Source organism: Octopus sinensis, linkage group LG11 (assembly GCF_006345805.1).
Source record: "Octopus sinensis linkage group LG11, ASM634580v1, whole genome shotgun sequence".
NCBI classification, from domain to species: domain Eukaryota; kingdom Metazoa; phylum Mollusca; class Cephalopoda; order Octopoda; family Octopodidae; genus Octopus; species Octopus sinensis.
Genome location: NC_043007.1, coordinates 32,498,405 through 32,521,547, shown reverse-complemented (window position 1 = coordinate 32,521,547; position 23,143 = coordinate 32,498,405). Strand labels below are relative to the sequence as shown.

The window sequence follows — 23,143 nt, the reverse complement described above, 5'->3', positions numbered from 1 at the left end:
GAACTGCAATAAATTATTGGCAAACCGGGAGAACTAGTTCAGTTTTCAATGATACCACTTTACTTTCTAAGAAATGTTTTATTTTTGCATATTAATAGCTGTATAATATATACTAATAAATAACTAGTGAATTATAAAGAAATTTTATTCATTAGTTATTGTGGTTTCTTGACATAGTATCACAAAATCCATTTATCGTTTGTTGTAACTGTTTAAGAACAAAAGTAGCTATTGTTACTATTCTGTGAAGAACCAAAATGTTTGCATTCATGTCTGAAGCCTTGTTTTTGTTCTCGTTGTTGTTATCATATCACATTATCTATACTGTAATCATCATTATGTCATGTTCTGTTTTTGACCATCATTTTCATTTTGTATCACCATTTTCATCTTGCGTAACCATTAAATTTGGCCCATCAGATTTAGTATCTCTGAGTTATTGTATAGAGCCCCTCTGTACCTTTAGGGGGTAGTGCTTGCGATCTTTCTTTTTCTCATTTAATAATGTGCAATTTGGTAGGTTCTCCCTATGTACCCTCAAAAATTAAGTATAAAAAATATTGATTTTAACAAGAAACACATTTTGTTAGTGAGAAGCTTGGGCAAATTCCTTCAGTTCCCCTCCTTTTCACTCTTCATAAGATATTCTTCGAATATGTCAGTCTTAAATTGTGAAATTGTTGTGTCTGTTCATTTGGCAACAAGTTCATTATTTATTATAAAGGGAAAACGTTAGCAACTGCACAACAAAGATAATTTTAAGGTTTGATCAAGATTGGAGCCTGGTGCGGCCATCTGGTTCGCCAGCCCTCAGTCAAAATCGTCCAACCCATGCTAGCATGGAAAGCGAACGTTAAACAATGATGATCTGAGACCTGAAAATGTTGACCCACAAACCCATTTTGATGGAAATCGAAGCATTGTTTGAATAAAACATTTAGCAATTTGTATGTATTTCACATCCAAAACCAAAAATCACGCAAATTCTTCTCAGTCCAGAATTATCATACTGGAGGTCTACCACTAGCTTCTCTTGCATACCTGTGCAGCCTGCAAACAGTTGATTATTTGTGATGAAAGATTTAGAAAGTAGCCATTAAGTTTCTGTTTTCGCTTCATAAGATGCTCAGTAATGGAATTCTTTGAGTATGGTGGGGCTAAAAATCTATTGTCGATTTGAATTCTTTGTAACACGAAAGAAGGGGGGGGATTGAAATAATTGGTAATTAGTTGGTGCTATGTAAAAAGCACCCAGCACACTTTGTAGATTGGTTGGCATTAGGAAGGGTTTCAAGATGTAGAGACAGGCAATTGGAGCCTGGTGCCGCTCTCTGGTTTGCCAGCTCCTGTCACCCCACCCCCACCTCACCCCAGTCCATGCCAGCATGGAAAATGGGCGTTAAATGGTGATGATGATGGTTGCATGTGTCAGTTGTTTTGTGATGCATTTATTATACTGCATGGCAGTGTACACCATGCACAGTTGTACTCCCATACACGGTTATCTTATTATGTAGATCTTGGGAATACATGCACCTCCAGTTGAGAATTTCAAATCATGTACATATTCGTCTTAATGAAGACCATCCTTCTCTATTTAACACATAATGCCTCCCAATGTATTGGTTAGAAATTGTCTAATAAATGTTTTGTAAATGTATTGCTATTGATAAACTCTCCTCCTTTGCTACCAAGACCCTAATCTTGCAATCCAGCACCTTTCTCTTGAACTCTAAATTGGGGGGCTAAAAGTGTACTAAATCCCCTCCAATGTGAACATGTTGGCATAATTCTCATCTGTATTTTAATCTTAGTCACTGCTATGATTCTTACATTTGTAATTCAGACAATCTATTGAATAATATAAAGCTAGATAAAAAAGGGCACCATTCGAGTGTGATGCACGTAAAAGGGCACCATTCGAGCGTGATCGTTACCAACGTTGCCTTACTGGCACCTGTGCCATTGGCATGTGTAAAAAAACAAAATTTGAGCAAGGTTGTTGCCAGTATCACCTGACTGGCCCCTATGCCGGTGGCATATAAAAAGCACCCACTACATTTTCGGAGTGGTTGGTGTTAGGAAGGGCATCCAGCTGTAGAAACTCTGCCAGATCATGATTGAAGCCTGGTGCGGCCGTCTGGTTCGCCACCCTCAGTCAAAATCGTCCAACCCATGCTAGCATGGAAAGCGGATGCTAAACGATGATGATGATGATAGATACCATCAATTCTGTTAGTTTATCTGTGTTGCTAGATAAGCACTGACGGCACAACGTAAAACAAACACCTGACAACAGCTGTTGTCCATCACTTGACCAGAATAAGAAAAACTAATTATTTCAGTCAATTATTGCAAATGAGCTGTTTTGTTCTACGTTGGATGTGAATGAAGGAATATGGCTGGGGAAAACCCTCAAGGAAAGCTCTTGAAATCTTTTGCTACATGTTTTTAGTTACAGTATCATGGACAGGAAATATTAAACTTAACAACAGATGGAGAAACTCGTGTCTGTTTTAAAAACAGTCCAAGCATGATCTAAGTTTGTTTGACTTATAACAATCTTCTTGGTTCGCTCCCAACTTTGTGTATATCATCAAGCTCTTTATTGGACTGTTAGACATTAATTTGACAGGAAAGATGCATGATCACCTGAAAAGGTGTAGTGAAAAAAACAAAAACAAAAAACAAACCTTAGGTCGTTATATTTCCAATGTAAAGTGTATGTTATTTAATGTTTTATATTTTAATGTTATTGATTTCCTTTATAAAAACAAAATAGGCGCAGGAGTGGCTGTGTGGTAAGTAGCTTGCTAACCAACCACATGGTTCCAGGTTCAGTCCCACTGCGTGGCATCTTGGGCGAGTGTCTTCTGCTATAGCCCCGGGCCGACCAATGCCTTGTGAGTGGATTTGGTAGATGGAAACTGAAAGAAGCCTGTCGTATATATGTATATATATATATATATAAGTGTGTGTGTATATGTTTGTGTGTCTGTGCTTGACAACCGATGCTGGTGTGTTTACGTCCCCGTCACTTAGCGGTTCGGCAAAAGAGACCAATAGAATAAGTACTGGGCTTACAAAGAATAAGTCCTGGGGTCGATTTGCTCGACTAAAGGCGGTGCTCCAGCATGGCCGCAGTCAAATGACTGAAACAAGAAAGAGAGTAAAGAGTATAAGTTTTTGAAGCATGGAAATATACTTTAATCCTGACAAAACCAGGATTTGAAGTTGATATAAATTATCCTAGCAGAATGCAGAATTTTCTGGCACTGGGAAAATTACAATCAGTTTTTAGTTGCCAAATTAGATTTAAAAATATAAGTTTTCCCGGAGCCTTTACACATGAAAAATTAGGCTAACTTTTAACTAAATCATGATGTATTGTTGCGACAAGCATATTGATGTAGGCAAGAGTTATTATATGATTAAAATAATCTCCAGTAAGAGAGTTTAGTAACTTTTTGTTTTGTGAGTCTTTCTGTTTTGTTTAATTTTTGCCTTTAAAAAAAAAAGTCTTTCTGACCCCCACCCACCCTCTTCCTGTCTTTCTTTCTCTCTCTTTCTCACACACTCTTCCCCCTCCACTAAACACCCTGGATGTTTTCACACACAAATATCATGATCATTACAATTCTTATTGTGCCTACTGAACATAACTGCTTCTGTCGTGTACCCCAATCTTTTGTGGTTTCCTACCACTTGCAGAAACATTGCTTGCACGATGATATTTATGTTTCCAGATTCCATTGTTTAAGTTGTGGTCTTCAGTTGTTTTAACTGGATGTGTGAGAGGACTGGTGGACATAGACACACCACCACCACCACCACCACCACCACCACCACCACCACCACCATTGCCACCATTATATGTCATTGTTTTGTTGGTTTCCTTCCTGATGCTTCTGTAGAATAGAGAATAGGATATGATTCCATTGAGCTTCAGCAGTTGCTTTTTCCTGTTCTTTTTGCTTTTTTTCTCAATGACATTATGATATAAAAAAAAAAAGGGGTAGAAATTCATGTCTGTATACTAGGGTTGGGTTGTCGATGACTGTCCTGTCCAGTTGACATTTTCTATGTTTCTTTTCAATGTAGTGAGATATGTATTTTAAAATATGTAATTTGCCTTGAACAAGTTGTTTGCCTGACTTCTGTTTTTAAATGTTTTAGTTTGAACACTAGATGACATGTTAATAGTTAAATTCAGATCAAGTTCATTTGATGTTTTGCTGTCCCTTTTGCCTCTAAGCATTTAAGTTAAATGTTCTTAGTGCCTAGCCATAAAACACTGTAAGATACTGATCCAAATTCCTTGTTGATAATTACGATAATAAGAATTTATTTTGGCTTAAATTGTTTCTATATTCTTTACTTATTTATATTTCGTTCTTTGTTACTTGATTTTCATTTTTAAAGTCTTCTGCAGGAAATAAAATTTTCTTTCCTCATTTAAATTCTATATCTTCAAATATTGTCTTTGTTATTTTTTCTCGTTTCCGTATTATAAAAATCGGTTATTTTTTCCCAAGTTTAAATTATATTAATGATAACACAATGAAACTGTAATAATTAGAAGATGCCAGGCTATCGGTGATAGTTATGAGTTTGAATTTTTCTCCAAATATTAGTTAGTTAGTTAAGTTAGTTAATTTTTTGGCTCAAAAGCAAAAAGCAAGGCCATGTAGGGGGACATGGAGTTAAGTACAGGGTGGTGTTCATGTAAAGAGTTCAGGCCACTTGAGGTCAAGGGAGACTTTGAACAAAGCAGTCGTCGGCATCTTCACCATCTCGTCTGGCAGCTTGTTCCACGGATCCGCAACCCGGACGGAGAAAGCTCCTCGCCTTCGATTGAGATGAAATCGTCGCAGGTGGAGTTTTTCGGAATGACCCCGCAGCCGACGCTCTGGAGCAGGAGTGAAGAACAGCTCTTTCGAGAGGTTACACTTTCCGCTTATGATGTTGTGAGCGAGAATGAGATCACCACGGCAGCGGCGTTTATTCTAGAGAATAAAGGTCGAGCGTCTTCAGCCTTTCTTCATAAGACAAATTCTTGAGACCAAGAACCATGCAGGTAGCCATATTGTGAGATATCTTATTGTATGATGTAGTAAATTGACTGCTTTAGTTTGTCCACCTGAAAATAGTTTCCATCTTCACTTGCTGATTCAGAGATTAGCATCAAGAGGGCCATCTAGCTGTACAGAACGGTTGTTTCAGCAACTTTTTGAGTCTTAACATTCGCAAAAAGGAACCACCACCCTGTACAGCAGCTGCAATAAAAGAAGCAAAGTGATAACTTTAATTTTATAATTCATTGAGATTTCGTTTTGTGTTCAAGCTGCCTTTTCCTGGCAGGTATTTATCAAGCACAAATTCTGTTGATTATAATATTTATTTATTTCGCCCATCGGCATTATTATGCTTTGATTAAATTAAAGTATCACACACTGCTTATTATAAAACAGATATTTAGATTGTAAGGAACCAGAATACTTGTGGTACATGTTGGATTGATATGTAAATTCTGACCTGTTTATTTTGAATGTAGAAATTAATCTTATATTTGTTATACTCATTACAAAAGAAAGACATGTCTTAAAAAGATAAATGTTTGATTAAATATTAACCATAGAAATAAAGGAATAGAAACATCAATGAACTTCATTCGTTTTAGTAAAAAATATTTTAGTTCTTAATGTTAAATTTATTCATCTTACACATGCACACACACACACACACCACACACACACACACACACACACACACACAGAGTTTGTAATTTAGTTTGAAAAAGAAACTGTTAAAAATCCAAATAGCTATGTTTTGAGAATCCTTTTCCAAATATTGACCCTTTTTTTTTCTATCTAGAAATACGAACACAAAATTCAATAACTTCCTTTGGCATTTGTCTCAATGTTTTTTCTTTCTTTTTTCTTTGTAGGTCTAGGGGCATTGTCCCCATCTCTCTCCCCACATACAAGTTTACCACCAGCTCGTGGTCTTGGGGGTATTCCACAAGTAAACTATGGCCATCCATTACACAATTCAGTCACTCAGTTTTTGGATAGTATGAATCTACAATCATCCTTCCCTAGCCAATCACATTACAAACCGGTTCCCACCTCTTTTCCTTTTGATTCAGCTCCTCGGTCATCGGCAGAACAACCAACCTGTTACAGCTCGGGGAGGTACGTGACCTCCTCTCACAGTGGAGTTCCTGCTCACAGTAAATCTCTCTTCAATCAAGATTTTCATTCAAGCAAAGATTTAGCCAGCAGCCTCACCCCATCTCCTATGTCACCCAATCCTCATGTTCCTGAAGCAAGTAGCAAAAGCTGGAGTCTGTCTAATTTTGTCCCAACCTCATCAAATCCCTTTGCAAATCTCACTAACGAGCTCTCTGGACCAGGAAATTATGCGCCAGCGTCTCCTAGTCCCCAACAACACATTCCTCCCCCAGCTCACAGCACCAACAGAGCAATCAGTAGTCTTTCTCAAAGAAGCCCCTACCAGCCAGACCCTATCTACTGTTCAACTTCTCTACCTAGTAGTAAGTCGGTTCCATCTCCACAGTTACCGCCAGTCTATAGCCGCACCACTTCACAATCAACAAAACCGGCCCACTCGCCACAGTTGCCTTCTTCATACAATATGTCCAACATGAATCATGAGCAACAACAACCTGCTACCCCCCTCTCTCAACCTCCAACACCAAGACCATCAAATTATTCTTCCCCCCAGGACTTAGAAAATATGTCTGGCTCACAGTCACCCATGTATGATCCCTACAGCTGCATCAGTACTAAAAGTTATTCTGTAGCATCTAGTGCTCCCACTTACTCTTCTGTAAATCATGTGACACCCGAGATGGGCTATGATCCTGTTAGTCCAACTCAACCACTCTCCGAACAACCATCTCAACAGCATCAACAGGGGGATTCTTTCTGTACAGTCTCTTTGCAAGATTTGGCTTCAATTGGATCTAGTCAAGACCGCATGCAAGATATGAAAAATCGAGAAAGTGTGTTGCTTCAAGAAACCTCTCATATCATGCTGCACAGTACTGCCAATAAGGGAGTCTCTCCTTCACTTTCTGATCTGCAGCAGACTGTCCAGAGTATCACCTCACGCCCTCAGACTATTCCAGCAGCACACAACATGCATAATGGCCAACTTTCTCAAAGTGTTCACAGTCCCATGCAGCAATCACCTATCAGTGTGGGGAGTCCGCAGGCTCCAATAGCACTTGGAAGCCCGCAGACTCCTCTTCCCAGTTCCACTATAGTGCAAGCACCTCCTCCAGTTCAAGCGGTTGCTGATTCAACAACCAAACCCAAACGTGGACGTGGACGCAAGAAGAAAGACATAATTTATGACAAAGCTCTTGAACTTGGACAAGAACATTTATTTAATGAAGAACCCCTAAATATGACGCAAGGAACAGCCAATGTATTCCCCAACATGGCACAGGTGATGTCTCAGCAGTGCCATGACACCCTTCCTCCACAACCATTAACTGAAGATACCCTGAGCCCCACTTACCAAGACCACGTTGACGAACAGCGACTCAAAGTTCAGAACGTCAGTCCTGTTTTAGACCCTTCTTTATCTGTCGGTCGCTTAAATGACCACCACCAGGATGCATCTCCTGTAAGTATGCAACAGTTTTCAGTACGAGGTAATGTTGAGAGCTCTCAACATGGATCTGATCATGTGACAAACATGCACCCCCCATCAGTATCTGGTAGTATTGGTAGTCCACAAGGTGTTTTATCGGAGGATATGCCCAGTGCCGCTACACCTCTCTCTGAACGTATTGAACAGCCATCTGCCATTACTGACCAATACTCAGATAGTTTAACTCCACCCACAACAACGCCAGATCTACCAGATATTCAGAACTATGGTATGAGGCGCTTGACTGAATCATCTTATGTTAATACGATGGCATCCCAACTTGGCCCCGGCCAGATGAATTTGCACCAGCAGGATCCAATGTGCCAAGACAGTATGACGCTTTCTAAGCAGAATGCATCTTTGCAAATGCAACCTCCTCCATCTTACATGAACTTCTCTCAGGTATCAACGCCAAAAGATTTGGTACCTGCTTCTAACAGTTTTGAAGATTTAGCTATGGATAAAGATGGTGATGCACCCGAATTCGATGATTTAGTTAATGCCAACACTGCTGATACGAAGCGACAGTTGCTCTCTCAAGAAGACGAGACCATTGGAGCAGCTATGGCTACCATTTCTGCTGACTTCTCTTTGTCCGATAAAAAGCAAAAAAGAAGTCGTACTAAAGCAGAACAAAAACAAATGCCTACCAATGTAATAGCTGTTACACTCCAGGCTGAGTTTGATGAAGAATTCCAACACTTGCAAGATAAAGTTATGCTTGATGGTGAACTGCTGAGAAAAACGGAGAATAAATCCAAAAAGTGTTTTGATGCTTTCCAAGAAAGCTACATAAATTTCTTACAAGGTAAAAAAACAGAGACGCTCTCCAGCCTGAGTTATTCTAATATTACTAGACGCACCCATGCTACGAAATATGATCCAAGGTTTTATAATTCTATATTAAATAATTTGCCAGTTGGTGATTTTGGAACTGGGTATAAAAGACCTCTTACTACTACAACAGATTTGGGCAGTTCTAAATTGAATGATACATTGGGCATGAATCAGCCTGCAACCCCTTTTTCTGATGAGGAGAACAGTATTAATACAGTTGAAGATTTATTTCAGAATCTTTGTGATAACTTTGAATCTGACAATCAGATGCATAGACAGTCAGTAGAGTTTGGACGGGGTCCTCGTCGTGGGCGGGGAGGCCGTGGCAGTAGAGGGCCCCGTGCAAAACGAGCACGTGGTAGGAGCCGAACTTTCTCTGGTGAAAGAGAAGTTATGGAGTTCTTTGATAAAGGAACAACAGAAAACGATGTTGAAAAACCCATTGTACCTGTGTTACCTTTAAGGCAAACTTCTTCTCGTAAGGCAAAAGAAAAAACCCTCACACGAAGAAAGCGCAAAAATGGTAAGTCAGACTTTTAGTTCCATTTCGTAATATTTTTTTCCAGGTTTTTATGTTCTCAGAACCTGTTTTAAATTAACTGTATTGCTCTTTTTTTTTAAAAATGCTAATGAATGTTTTATTCCTGAAAGATTTTGGTTTATGTGTCTTGAGTTGAACCTTGTCACTGCCATATTCTGCTTGCTTAGGCCAACCTAGGTAACATCCCATTGACTTGAAAGTTGCCTTGTATCAATTATTGATGACAATGATAGGCTTGTCCCGTTCATTCGATATTATGGTGGAATTTGTTTATTTCATGCTGTGTATGAAAGCATGCTGAAAAGTTTCTGGCTTTGGACAAAAAAAAAAAATCCCACAGGAGGATCAGTTAATTATGATTTTAGTCAACACATTCCACTTTGAGATTTATATGCTTATTGCAGTGACCCTTCAGTTTTACTAAGCCCTGTAAAACAACTCAGAAAGTTGGGCCTCCAACCAAGCCTTTTGCGATGCCCTTAAAGCCAGGAACCTTTCAGCACCCCCTTGTATATATTTGTCATAATTTTAACCAAAAAAAAGAAAAAAAAAGTAGAGATGGTTCTAAAAAAAATTGGAACTCTTCAGACTGATATCATGTTAAACTTAAATTACATTCTATGTTTTCCTGTGATTATAATTGTTTCCATAGCAATTACATGAGGTGTGGGATTGTGTGAAATAGCACTTGTATTATGAGAACAACATTTTTTAACGGATAATATATCATCATTATTCTTAGATGAACTTATTCACTGTTGTAATATTGTAATTTCTGAGAATTTCTGTGATTTTCAGTCTGGTTCAATTCACATCTGTGTGAATAAAGTGCCAAGAGTGTTATGGCAGACCATCAGATTTTTAGAAGTTTTGTAACATATAAAAATGAAACGAGAGCATTAAAATTGTTTTAAAACAAACACGAGTGCACACATTGCACTTTGTTTCAAAGGAATATGCACTCACTGGGTGTAGTGTATGAACGAAAAAGGTGCAACTTGCACTGGCGTAAATGTTGTTAGTACTTAACAGATTGGGCAGAAAGACTACAGAGTCGAGACATTGAAAGTGGTTCCATCTCCACAGTTAACTCCAGTCTAAAGAAGCACTACTTCCCAATCGACAAAACTGGCCCACTTGCCACAGTTGCCCCTTTCATATGTCCAGCAGGGCACAATCGGCAAAACTGGCCCACTCGCCACAGTTGCCCCTTTCATATGTCCAGCAGGGCACAATCGACAAAACTGGCCCACTCGCCACAGTTGCCCCTTTCATATGTCCAGCAGGGCACAATCGACAAAACTGGCCCACTCGCCACAGTTGCCCCTTTCATATGTCCAGCAGGGCACAATCGACAAAACTGGCCCACTCTCCACAGTTGCCCCTTTCATATGTCCAGCAGGGCACAATCGACAAAACTGGCCCACTCGCCACTGTTGCCCCTTTCATATGTCCAGCAGGGCACAATCGACAAAACTGGCCCACTCGCCACAGTTGCCCCTTTCATATGTCCAGCAAGGCACAATTGACAAAACTGGCCCACTCGCCACAGTTGCCCCTTTCATATGTCCAGCAGGGCACAATCGACAAAACTGGCCCACTCGCCACAGTTGCCCCTTTCATATGTCCAGCAGGGCACAATCGACAAAACTGGCCCACTCGCCACAGTTGCCCCTTTCATATGTCCAGCAGGGCACAATCGACAAAACTGGCCCACTCGCCACTGTTGCCCCTTTCATATGTCCAGCAGGGATTATGAGCAACGACAATCTGCTACATTTTTTTAGTAATACTGGTTGTATTGCCCGTACTTGTTGTTATCATGTTTACGGAAGGGAAACAAACTTCCCAAAGATATGAAGTTAAGAAAAGGATTGCTTTGAGTGTTTTTGTTGTGATGAAGGAGTTGCTAAACGGGAGAGTGAACCAGGATGAAGCTGTGTCTGTTGATGCCTGCTGCAGTTTCAGCCTCCCACTTCTGATTTCTGGATACTTATCTTCTTCTGAAATGGTAAATTTCACTGACTCAGACATGTTTAGCATTGACATCTGTCCCTCTTATCCACTGAAGATGTATAGGCGCAGGAGTGGCTATGTGGTAAGTTGCTTGCCTACCAACCACATGGTTCTGGGTTCAGTCCCACTGCATGGCACCTTGGGCAAGTGTCTTCTACTATAGCTTCGGACTGATCAATGCCTTGTGAGTGGATTTGGTAGACGGAAACTGAAAATAGCCCATCGTGTGTGTGTGTATATATATATGTATATATAATGTGTTTGTGTGACTCTTATCATGTTAGTTTTTCTTTAAAAGAATTCATTTTTGTCAGTGCAACTAAGAATATTTCCTTTTTCCCTGCATAAAGTTCAGAAGTTTATGATTTTGAGATGAGGTCTTTTCTGCAGATAAAATGGTGTATATAAGAAAAAAAAAAAAATTGCATTCTCAACATACACCGTCTATGCAGATATATATTTTCCATGATTAATTATGGGAGTAGAAATAACTTGACATAAAAATATCTTTTCCTCTTGTTGCTTCTGATAATGACTTACAAAATAAAATTGCTCCCTGATGTCTTTATTACAAACAAAATCTTGTGAATGTTAGAAGCTGAGCTTTACATCGGTGGATTCATTCAACCGGGCAGCTTGTGTGCATGCACTCACACACAACACATAGATTCTTTTATGCCTTGGTTAACAGTTATCCAGCACAGGGAGGCTAGTTCTTATGATATACCTTGGCAAATGGAATATTCCCCATTTTGCAATATGCAGGGGAAATACTGACTCGGTTTTTTTCTTCATGAACCCTGCATGTCTCTCAATGAAGTAAATCTGAAATCTGAAATCCAAATAGTTCTTATTTAATTGGTGCACTATTATTTTGGAACCAGCACCAGGGGCAACCAATTCTAGTGTCAGTTACTATCATCAAATTAGATATTTTTAGCAATTTTTTTCATGGTTAATGAGCATTATATGTACCAAATCCTGATATTGTAATTTATCATTCTTGCTTGACCCTTTAGCATTCAAATGTTATACTTATTTATTCACATAATTTTGAATTAATTATACATTATCTCATAGCTTTAAGATTTTGATGATGTAATTGTTTAATTTTAGAACGACATTGTAGTGTAGGTGTGAGAGGCTATATCTGATTAGTTTGAAAATAAAACAAGGTAGAATATTTAGGCCAGATATGGTTGGTTTAAAAAGTTCTTCTGTATTATTCTTGCAGTAAATATTAATAATATATTAAGTACATGATATAATAATAAATATTTTGAATGAGTGCTAGCTAACTCCAAAAAGTGAGAAGTACTCTTGCTTTTGAATGGGGTAAAACAATTCTGCTCCAATTTTACAAACTTATCTAAGATTGATTTTGATTTTGTGTAGTGAAATCTTAAGGCTTTTGATTGGCAGAGTTATTAGAGCTTCAGATAAAATGTATTATGATATTTGTTTGACTTCTCTGCATCCTGGGCTCTAATTCCACGAAGGTCAACTTTGCCTTTCATCCTTTTTGGGTTGATAAAGAAAGTACAAGCTAAGGGTTGAGGTGGCTATCTGCTCATGACTACTTACACACCTGCTGAAGTAATTAGTGAAAGCCTGATACCTGCCATCACGTCATCTTTGATTCTGAGTGATGGCCTCAGTGAAATTTAGACCGTTTGAAATTTGAATTTTTATAAGATTCATTTACACAATTTAAAAAGTAAAAAGATTAAGATGAAGACCTCTGTTCAAACATCTAAATTAACTGAATATACTTCGGAAATAAATAAATTCAAGTTTAGATAAAATTGCAGTAGATTAAATTCTGCAGATCAGTAACTTTGCACCTCCTACATAATCTTCATCAAGGGACACTCACTGAAGCAGATGCCTTTAGTTGAGAAAGAGAAACAAACAATAGGGTTTGCTGATTGTTAATTCTTTATGCCTTTTTCATATCAATCTAACCCTTTCATTACTGAATTTATTTTGAGATGCTCTGTGTTTCTTTCCATTAATTTTAAATATAACAAAGAATTTAGTAATATAACTTTGTCATCATTAAGCTAGTGTTAGGAACATAAATTGTGACTAAGGTTTGGTGGAAGATTTTTAATTCAACGCTTATGAAAACAAGACATGTATATTAAAGAGCCAGAGCCGGTTTCAGCCAGGTTGGTAACAAAAGGGTTAAATTGAGAAAAACAAGGATGGTTTGTTGAAGAAATTGGAATACTTTTACAGATTGTAGAGCTAATTGGTTTACTTAGTGATCCATGGTTCTTATTATACTGTTTCCCCGAATGAAAATATTGGAAAGTAGCTGCTTATTATATGTGATGGAGATGGAATTCATTAACCATTTTATGCTTTCTTACAAATTAACACTTGTTAATCATCATCATCATCATCGTCGTTTAACGTCCGTTCTCCATGCTAGCATGGGTTGGACGGTTCGACCGGGGTTCTGGGAAGCCAGAAGGCTGCACCAGGCTCCAGTCTAATTTGGCAATGTTTCTACAGCTGGATGCCCTTCCTAACGCCAACCACTCCGTGAGTGTAGTGGGTGCTTTTTACGTGCCACTGCACAGGTGCCAGGCGGGGCTGGCAACGGCCACGGTCAGATTGGTGTATTTTATGTGCCACCGGCACGGAAGCCAGTCGAGGCGGTGCTGGCATCGGCCACGAGTCGGATAGTGCTTTTTACGTACCACCAGACCAGGGATCCTGGCTGGTTCAATTCGATTTCGATTTCGCTTGCCCCGACATGTCTTCACAAGCAAAGGGGGTTGGCAAGGGTGCCTGTCGTACGGTCGCATTGGAGTATTTTACGTGCCACGGCCACGAGTCGGATAGTGCTTTTTACGTACCAACCAGACCAGGGATCCTGGCTGGTTCAAATCGATTTCGATTTCGCTTGCCCCAACATGTCTTCACAAGCAAAGGGGGTTGGCATGGGTGCCTGTCGTACGGTCGCATTGGAGTATTTTACGTGCCACGGCCCCGAGTCGGATAGTGCTTTTTACGTACCACCACCAGGCCAGGGATCCTGGCTGGTTCAATTCGGTTTCGATTTCGATTTCGCTTGCCCCAACATGTCTTCGCAAGCATGGGGGGTTGGGATGGGTGTCTGTCGTCGGATGAGGTTCTATATCGACTTCGCTTGCCTCAACTGGTCTTTGTGTCCAAGGGAGGAAAGGCATTCATAAGTGGGCTGGGCTCACTTGTCCTGCCTGGTCTTCTCACGTACAGAATATTTCCAAAGGTCTCGGTCTCTGGTCATTTCCTCAGTGAGGCCTAAAGTTCGAAGGTCGTGCTTCACCACCTCGTCCAGGTTTTCCTGGGTCTACCTCTTCCACGGGTTCCCTCAACTGCTAGGGATTGGCACTTTCTCACACACCTATCTTCATCCATTCTCGCCACATGACCATACCAGCGCAATCGTCTCTCTTGCACACCACAACTGATGCTTCTTAGGTACAACATTTCTCTCAAGGTGCTAACGCTCTGTCGAGTATGTACACTGACATTACACATCCATCGGAGCATACTGGCTTCATTCCTCACGAGCTTACGCATGTCCTCAGCAGTCACAGCCCATGTTTCGCTGCCATGTAGCATGGCTGTTCGTACACACGCATCATACAGTCTGCCTTTTACTCTGAGCGAGAGGCCTTTAGTCACCAGCAGAGGTAAGAGCTCCCTAAACTTTGCCCAGGCTATTCTTATTCTAGCAGTTACACTTTCAGCGCACCCACCCCCACTACTGACTTGGTCACCTAGATAACGGAAGCTATCAACTACTTCTAGTTTTTCCCCCTGGAAAGTGACGGAAGTTGTTTTCTGCAGATTTTCGGGGTTAATGCTCCCGAGCATCTGCCACATACAAAAACTATCTTCCCAGTTAGCCTACCTTTGACATTGCTGCACCTCTTATGTGTCCATAGCTTACACTGGGTACATCTTATAGAGTTTCTACCTACACCTTTTCTACAGATCGAGCAGGGCCATCTTCCTGAAGATATTTGTGGATTGTCTACCTTTCTACTTATTAGTACTTTGGTTTTAGCTAGGTTGACTCTAAGGCCCCTTGATTCTAAACCCTCTTCCACACCTGGAACTTCTCCTCCAGTTCTGATAGTGACTCAGCAATAAGAGCAAGGTCGTCAGCGTAGAGGAGCTCCCAGGGACAGCCTGTCTTGAATTCCTCCGTAATTGCCTGGAGTACTATGATAAATAGGAGGGGGCTGAGTACTGAACCCTGGTGGACCCCAACCTCTACTTTGAATTCTTCTGTGTACATGTTGCCAACCCTAACCTTACTTACGGCATCTCTGTACATGGCTTGCACAGTCCTCACCAGCCATTCATCTATCCCTAGTTTCCTCATTGACCACCAGATAAGGGATCGGGGGACCCTATCAAAAGCTTTCTCCATGTCAACGAAAGCCAGGTACAGGGGCTTATCTTTGGCTAGGTATTTCTCCTGCAGCTGCCTTACCAGGAATATAGCATCAGTGGTACTTTTTCCTGGCACGAACCCAAACTGCATCTCATCTAAACTAACTCTCTCTCTGATTAGTTGGGCTATGACCCTCTCCGTAACCTTCATTACTTGATCCAACAGCTTGATACCTCTGTAATTATTTGTATCTAGGGCATCACCTTTACCTTTGTAGCAGTTGACTAGTATGCTGCTGCACCAGTCATTGGGTATGACTCCTTCGTGTATCACCTGGTTGACTATACGGGTGACTAGGTTATAGCCGACACTGCCAGATATTTTGAGCATCTCTGCAGTAATTCCTGATGGGCCTGGGGCTTTCCCTGCCTTCATGCTTCTAATTGCCTTAGCTACCACGGAACTATCAACTCGGATAGCTGGTCCCTCTGTAGGGTCAACATTCGGCAGACTCTCTTTATCCCATTCATTTTCCTCATTCAGTAACCTTTCATAGTGGCGTCTCCAAGCTTCTCTCTTTGCATCCTCATTTAGCGCAAGTGAACCATCCTCCATGCGAACACATTTCTCCCTACCACATCACGATTCTCTCTCACACACTGTCTTGCAACACGAAATACCTCAAGTCTTTCATCCTCACGGCGCAGGACATTGGCAAATTTTCTCTTATCTGCTTCCCCTCTGGCTAGATAGACCTGTCTCCTAGCTTCCCTTCTGGCAGTCTGATACCCTTCCCTGCTACCACCGTTCTTCCAGGCCTTCCAAGCCTGTTTCTTTTGTCTAATAGCCCTGTCAACAATATTGTTCCACCACCACGTTATTTTGGGTCTTAAGGGGACTTTGCACCAGCCACAGATCTGGTCAGCGGCTTTCAGCAGGTTGTCCCTCAGAAACGTCCAGTTGTCTTCTACCCCATGTGTAGCTATACCCCCTTCCACTTCGTCAAAGGCTTCAAGTAACATATCTCTAAATCTCTGTCCATTCGCAGGGGCTTTAAGCTTCCAGACCCTCTTCTCCATGTTGGTCGTCTTCTAGTCGCCCTCTTAGTCCTGATCCTAAAGTCACTAACTACCAGTCTATGTTGTGGGGTGCATTCTTCGCCTGGGAAGGTTTTGGCATTTTTAAGCAGCCATCTTTCCCTTTTTCTGGCAAGGATGTAGTCGATTTGGCTAGTATGCCGGCCCGATCGGTAGGTGACCAGGTGGCTTGTTGGTTTCCTGAAGTTAGTGTTGCAGACCATAAGACTATTCGCATCGCAGAACTCCAGCAGCCTGGTTCCCTCCTCGTTGCGGGAACCATAACCGTAGCCTCCATGTACGCCATGGAAGCCCCCAGCATGTCGTCCAACATGCCCATTGAAATCACCAGCCACAAAGAGAAGGTCCCTGTCGTTCGTCGATGAGGTGGTCTGCAGTAGGGTGTCATAGAAACTGTCTTTCTGTCCATCAGGTAGCCCTGGCTGAGGGGCATAGGCCGACGATATATGGTTGCTAATCTATTATGAAGCACTATTCTAATCTTAAGTATTCTGTCACTTACTCTGATTACCTCAATTACTCTATCTATCCATTTCTCAGCGATAATTATACCCACGCCACCAACCCCGTCAGTGTTCCCTGCCCAGAAAATCTTGTACCTGTGTCCCTTGCCTGTGAGGACCCTAGCAGATCCTCCTCTCCACCTTATTTCTTGCATACAACATACATCAACACGTCTCCGTTCAAGCATCTCGACTATCTCGCCAGACCTACCTTTCAATGTGCCAACGTTGAGGGTGCCTACCCTGAGGGTGTGGGAGGTGTGGGCCTCTGAGACCCTGGGATGAGGGGCCGCAGTGTTCTGTACCTGAAAAGAAAGCTTGCATTTGCCAGATATCATACTGAGACTCTAGACTACAACCTGCATAAATTTCAAAGTTTTTGCGCTATATGATCACAATAAACCCTACATAGGGGTGAGGGGGGGGGTCAAGAAAGATAGAAAACAGAAACTTCCGGTTCTGGTAGAGGGGTGGGAGGGCGGGGTCAAGAAAGATAGAAAACAGAAACTTCCGACTAGATGTATATTAGTAGAGTGCATGTACACACACACACCTCTTCAACTTACGACCCTGTTCCGTTCTGACTGACAGGTCATAGGTCAATCTGGTGATGTGTTGGATTTATATTTTTCAACACTTATTTCCATTCAAACACAACTGATATTTGAAAGTGACTGAGTGAGAGTCAGTGACAGGCAGTGGATACCTGGGTCTGAAGGAAGCCTGCGTTGCCAAATGCTGCCATAGTTATCCTACACACAGCTGCCCAACGCCCAAAAATCAATTTTTTATTTATTTTTTATTTCCTTATTTTTTGTGGTCGTAAGTGCAGATGGTCATATGTTGCATAGATTGTAATTTGAGGAGAGGGTGTGTGTGTGTGTATATATATTGTGTCTGGAGGAGAGTCATTCTCTTTTAGTACCTTAGTATTTAACACACTCACCGGTTCGATTTCTGCTTATTTATTTTTTGTAAAATTTTCATTGTGTCTTGCAACCTTTTCAATAGTCATTGACTCTGTCCATTATCCGAACTGCATTCTTTTTGTTTGTTTGCATGTATGTGGGTCAGTGTGTATATGCACATAGATATGTATGCATGTATGTGCATTTGTATTCTACACATTTATGTATTCGTGTGTGTGTACGTACCTCTGTCTCCTTGTGTGTGCATATATACGTTATATGTCTTGGTAGTTGTTACCTAAATATGGAATTACAAAATCTTGTCCTTGTTGGCATTTGATGATAACTTTTGATTTATTACCCAAGAGTAAACATTTGACGTCAAAATGACTTACAATTGAAGCTATACATAGCTTTTACAGAAGTTCTGTTTTAACGAAGGGCTTGTTGGTACATATTAATCAGGTATATTACACACTACATAATCTACATCTACAGCCTCATATTCAGTCATTTGCCAAACGAGCACACCTCTTAAAATAATCAGCATTATCTCCTCGTAAATATTATAGTCTTCCACTTCTTCTTACTCAAGATGTTTGTAATTATGTTATAAGTCAGACAGTCTATGGAAGCATGTTCCAAATGATTCCTGTTTACAGAAAATCTTACTAAGAACCCACCTCAGTTTCACAGTTTCTGTCTTATTTTGTATGATTTGACCTCAAACTAACTTTTAGTTCTTGCCAATATCTCTTGTTTTGTATTTCTTTTTAAATGTCCCCCTCGTGTTTTTGTATGTCTTGTGTGGAAAATAAGATCTGGGGTACTTAACCCTCCTGCTCACCAAGACATCAGCTACAAACATTGAAATACGGAAACTACTGTAACATGAACATCGAACTGACAAATTGCAGTTGATGAACAATGGTTAGAAAGTCGCTGATTCGAACTGAAAGTACCGTCTGAGTGGCTTCCCAGCTGCTGAAGCCCACGTTCTCTCATACTTTAAACATCCCACAATTTATTGTGCTCAGTTACAAGGTTGATAGATATAGGCCAGTGGATATTAATCTTTATACTACGAGGTAGATGGTTGAAAAAGTGTTCTTGACATATGCAGAGATAGAATAGTTTCTAAGAAAACTTGAATCTTGATGACTATTTCCTTATGTAACCCGTAAATGCTTGTTGAGTTTTTGAGCAGCTGAGAAATATTTGACTCACAAGAAAGGAAAAAAAGAAAAAGTCCTTTTGGAACTGCTATATTTAAGTAGTGAAGTAAAAGGAAGTGGGTGATGCCTGCTCACCCCTTAGATGAGCAGGGACAGGAATTAAATTATATTTACTGAGGAGTTTGAAGTGTGACTCAGTGAGATTCTGCGTAAATTTCTCTGGATTTTTCTTAACCCTTTTCTTGCCATGTTTCTGTTGGAATACACTATTTTTGTTTTAATTAATTTTGAAAATAATGAAGAATTTAGTAAAATACTTTTGTCCTTATTACAGACATAACGATGTATAATTTTAATATGGTTTTCTTGAGGCATAATATGACAACCTTAAAAATTTAAGGCTTCATTATTCTGCAGTTGTTATAATTGATGAACTTGATGAACTTATGAAATTAAAATTGAATTTTCTTCCTTCCTTCTTTCTCTCTTTCTTTCTTTCTTTCTAGATAGAGTTTGTGAAATAGTATATTTATTTGTGTGTGTACGCATGCTGAACTAGCACTTTATTGCTGTTCAGTTAAGTAGACTTCTCTAAACTTGAAACCATCCTCAGCATTGTTCAACATTCATTTTCCCATACTGGTAGGGTTTCGATGGCTGTATGCCCTTCCTAATGCCAACCTCTTCACAGTGTTCTGGGTGATTTTTAGGTATTACTGGCACTAGTAGTTCACCAAGTAACTTGCAAGATAGGACCCCCTCCTCAACTAAGGACGGTAGAGGTGAAGTGTTAAAGGAAGCGACTGTATGCCAAGAGATGAGAAACTGGAGTATGACAGAGAGAGACAGAAACAGGTGTTTTGCTGGAAAAGGAGATACATTTCTACTTCAGCTGGAAAAGGAGAGAAGATGGTGAAGAAATGTCAGGGCACACGATCAGGTGACTGGAAGGTGAACGTAAGAGAAGTGGCCCTTTTTTACAGGGTGAATGGTTAGGTTAATTCAGCCATGAGTACATCATGAATCCCATCACGGCTACTGGGTTGTATCATTGACAAAGACACCCAACTCAATGGCCTAATTCATTTGTAATTTAAATTAGGTGCTGTACAGGCCAATGTTACAGGTAGTGAATGATAGTAAATAGATATCTGCTGGCTGGTTTGCCGTATAATTACTCATATTTCAGTACCCTGGAAACTTTTTGTTTTTCACTGCTTTTATTCTTTAATTCTTTCTAAGGTTGTGTTTTAACTCTACTGTAATGCAAATTGTCAGAGACTACCAAGACCAACTTTTTCAACATTAAATAATGAAGCCTAATGCCTTCATTGTAGACTATCATTAAAGAAAAGAAAAAAAAGAAGCCTATTTTGGCTCCATGCAGCAAACATTAAGTTGGTTAAACCAGTAATATATATATATATCTTTCTCTCTTTCTCTTTTACTTGTTTCAGTCATTTGACTGCGGCCATGCTGGAGCACCGCCTTTAATCGAGCAACTCAACCCCGGGACTTATTCTTTGTAAGCCCAGTACTTATTCTATCGGTCTCTTTTTTGCCGAACCGCTAAGTGACGGGGACGTAAACACACCAGCATCGGTTATCAAGCGATGCTAGGGGGACAGACACAGACACACAAACATACACGCACATACATATATATATACATATATACGACAGGCTTCTTTCAGTTTCCGTCTACCAAATCCACTCACATGGCATTGGTCGGCCCGGGGCTATAGCAGAAGGCACCTGCCCAAGATGCCACGCAGTGGGACTGAACCCGGAACCATGTGGTTGGTTAGCAAGCTACTTACCACACAGCCACTCCTGCGCCCATATATATATTATTCTTTTACTTGTTTCATCCATTTGACTGTGCCATGCTGGGGGCACTGCCTTTAGTTGAGCATATCGACCCCAGGATTTATTCCTTGTAAGCTTAGTACTTATTCTGTCGGTGTCTTTTGCTGAACTGCTAAGCTACAGGGATGTAAACACACCAACATCAGTTGTCAAGCAATGTTGGAGGGGACAAACACAGACACATAAACATACATGCACACACACACGACAGGCTTCTTTCAGTTTCCGCCTACCAAATCCACTTGCAAATCTTTGGTCGGCCTGAGGCTATAAATAGAAGACACTTGCCCAAGGTGCCATGCAGTTGGACTGTACCTGGAACCATGTGGTTGGTAAGCAAGCCACTTACCACACAGCCCCTCCTGCGCCTATTTATTCATGATCTTGTGAATTATTTTGAAATGCTTGGATGCTATGATATGTGGTTGAAGCAGTAGAAATGTAGGCTTTAGTGCTGTGTCTAAACATGGACTAGGTTGTCTACGTTAGTTTATTGATAACCTTACTTATCTTAAATGTAAATGAAATGAGATTATCTTTGAAAAGAAGGCAAACAAACATTTTAACTGGTATGAGTTATTTAAGTTAACTCAAAACATCCATTTTTTATTGACATGTCTGCATAAGTAGACATATATGCAAAGAAAGGCACCCATGTCCCACCCTAGTTTGATTCCATTTTTATAGTCTCATCTATACATATTGATCAAGAAATGAATGATAGAAAAGCGGCTGGGTTCTCTGATGTTGCTGTAATTTTGCTTTCGACTCAGTGGTGGCTAGGATTACGTGCACACTTTTTAGCTTCTTACATCTTAGGGAAATAAATTTACACTTAATGAAGGTAAGCTACTTAACAGTCCATCATGTTATATTTTGATGAGCATTAACTGGATATCAAACTAGTTTTAGAGTATGTATATGAAAATATGAGTTGACAGGTTTGAAGAGTTTTCTCTCATTTTAAACTAGATATTTCATTTCCCAAAGTGTTCCAATCAGACCATTCTTGCATGCGCATGCACACACACATACACTCAAGGAGTGGCCGTGTGGTATGAAGCTTGCTTCTAAAACACATGGTTCTGGGTTCAGTCCCACTATGTGGCACCTTTGGCAATTGTCTTCTACTATAGCCGCAGGCCGACCAAAGCCTTGTGAGTGGATTTGGTAGACAGAAACTGAAAGAAGCCCATCGTGATTGTCTGTGTTTATGCGTGTATGTCTTTGTGCATATGTTTGTACTCCCATCACTGGTTGACAACTGGTATTGGTGTGTTCACTTAGTGGTTCAACTATTGAGACCAATAGAATAAGTACTAGGCTTTAAAAAATGTCTTGGGGTTAATTTGTTCAACTAAAAACCCTTCAAGTGCTCCAGCATGGTTGCTATCAAATGACTGAAACAGATAAAAGTATATATATATATATATATATATATATATATATATATATATATATATGTATATGTATGTATATGTATGTATATATATATATATATGAGGGGGTGCTGAAAAGTTCCTGGCTTTGAGTAAAAGAAAATACAAGAGGGACAGTTAACTATGATTTTATTCAACATATTCCCCTCTCAGGTTCATGCACTTACTGCAGCGGCCCTTCATTTCTTCTAAGCCTTGTAAAAGAACTTCGAAGTTTGTTCAACTAAAGGTGGTGCTCCAGCATGGCTGCAGTCAAAAAACCAAAACAAATAAAAGAATGATAAAAAGACAAACTGATAATTAGAAATGTCAGATCGACTTTTTATTTTTTATAATTATTTTATGTATTACTTTAGTCAAAGCAGGAAAAGGTCAGTGTCCATGACCTTTCTCAGGGCCTCTGACATTTGTGAGAGGAAGAGAGATGGTTATCCTTGGATAGAAAACTTGGCTTAAACGCTTGCACCAACAAGACCATAACAGCCAAGTGCTAGTGTTAAACCAAATAACAGATTAAGCTTACTATCCAACAACAAGACTGGTCCCTCTCATGAGCTTCCACATAGTTCTCATTTACCAAATTTTACTCAGAAAGGCTTTGGTCTTTCATAGTAGAGAACACTAATGGTGTTATGCAGTAGGTTTGAACCTGAAATCAGAGTCCTAAAGCAAAACA

At 40.2% G+C, this 23,143-nt stretch overlaps 1 protein-coding gene across 4 annotated transcripts in view; it reads left to right on the top strand.

Moving 5' to 3' along the window:
* LOC115217116 overlaps positions 1-23,143 on the top strand; it is a 175,808-nt gene that overhangs the window by 71,485 nt on the left and 81,180 nt on the right. For all 4 annotated transcript variants that reach the window (XM_029786718.2, XM_029786717.2, XM_029786716.2 and 1 more), the window contains one exon: positions 5,948-9,043. In XM_029786718.2, coding sequence (XP_029642578.1) covers positions 5,948-9,043 — 3,096 coding nt within the window. The remainder of the gene's footprint in view (positions 1-5,947; positions 9,044-23,143) is intronic.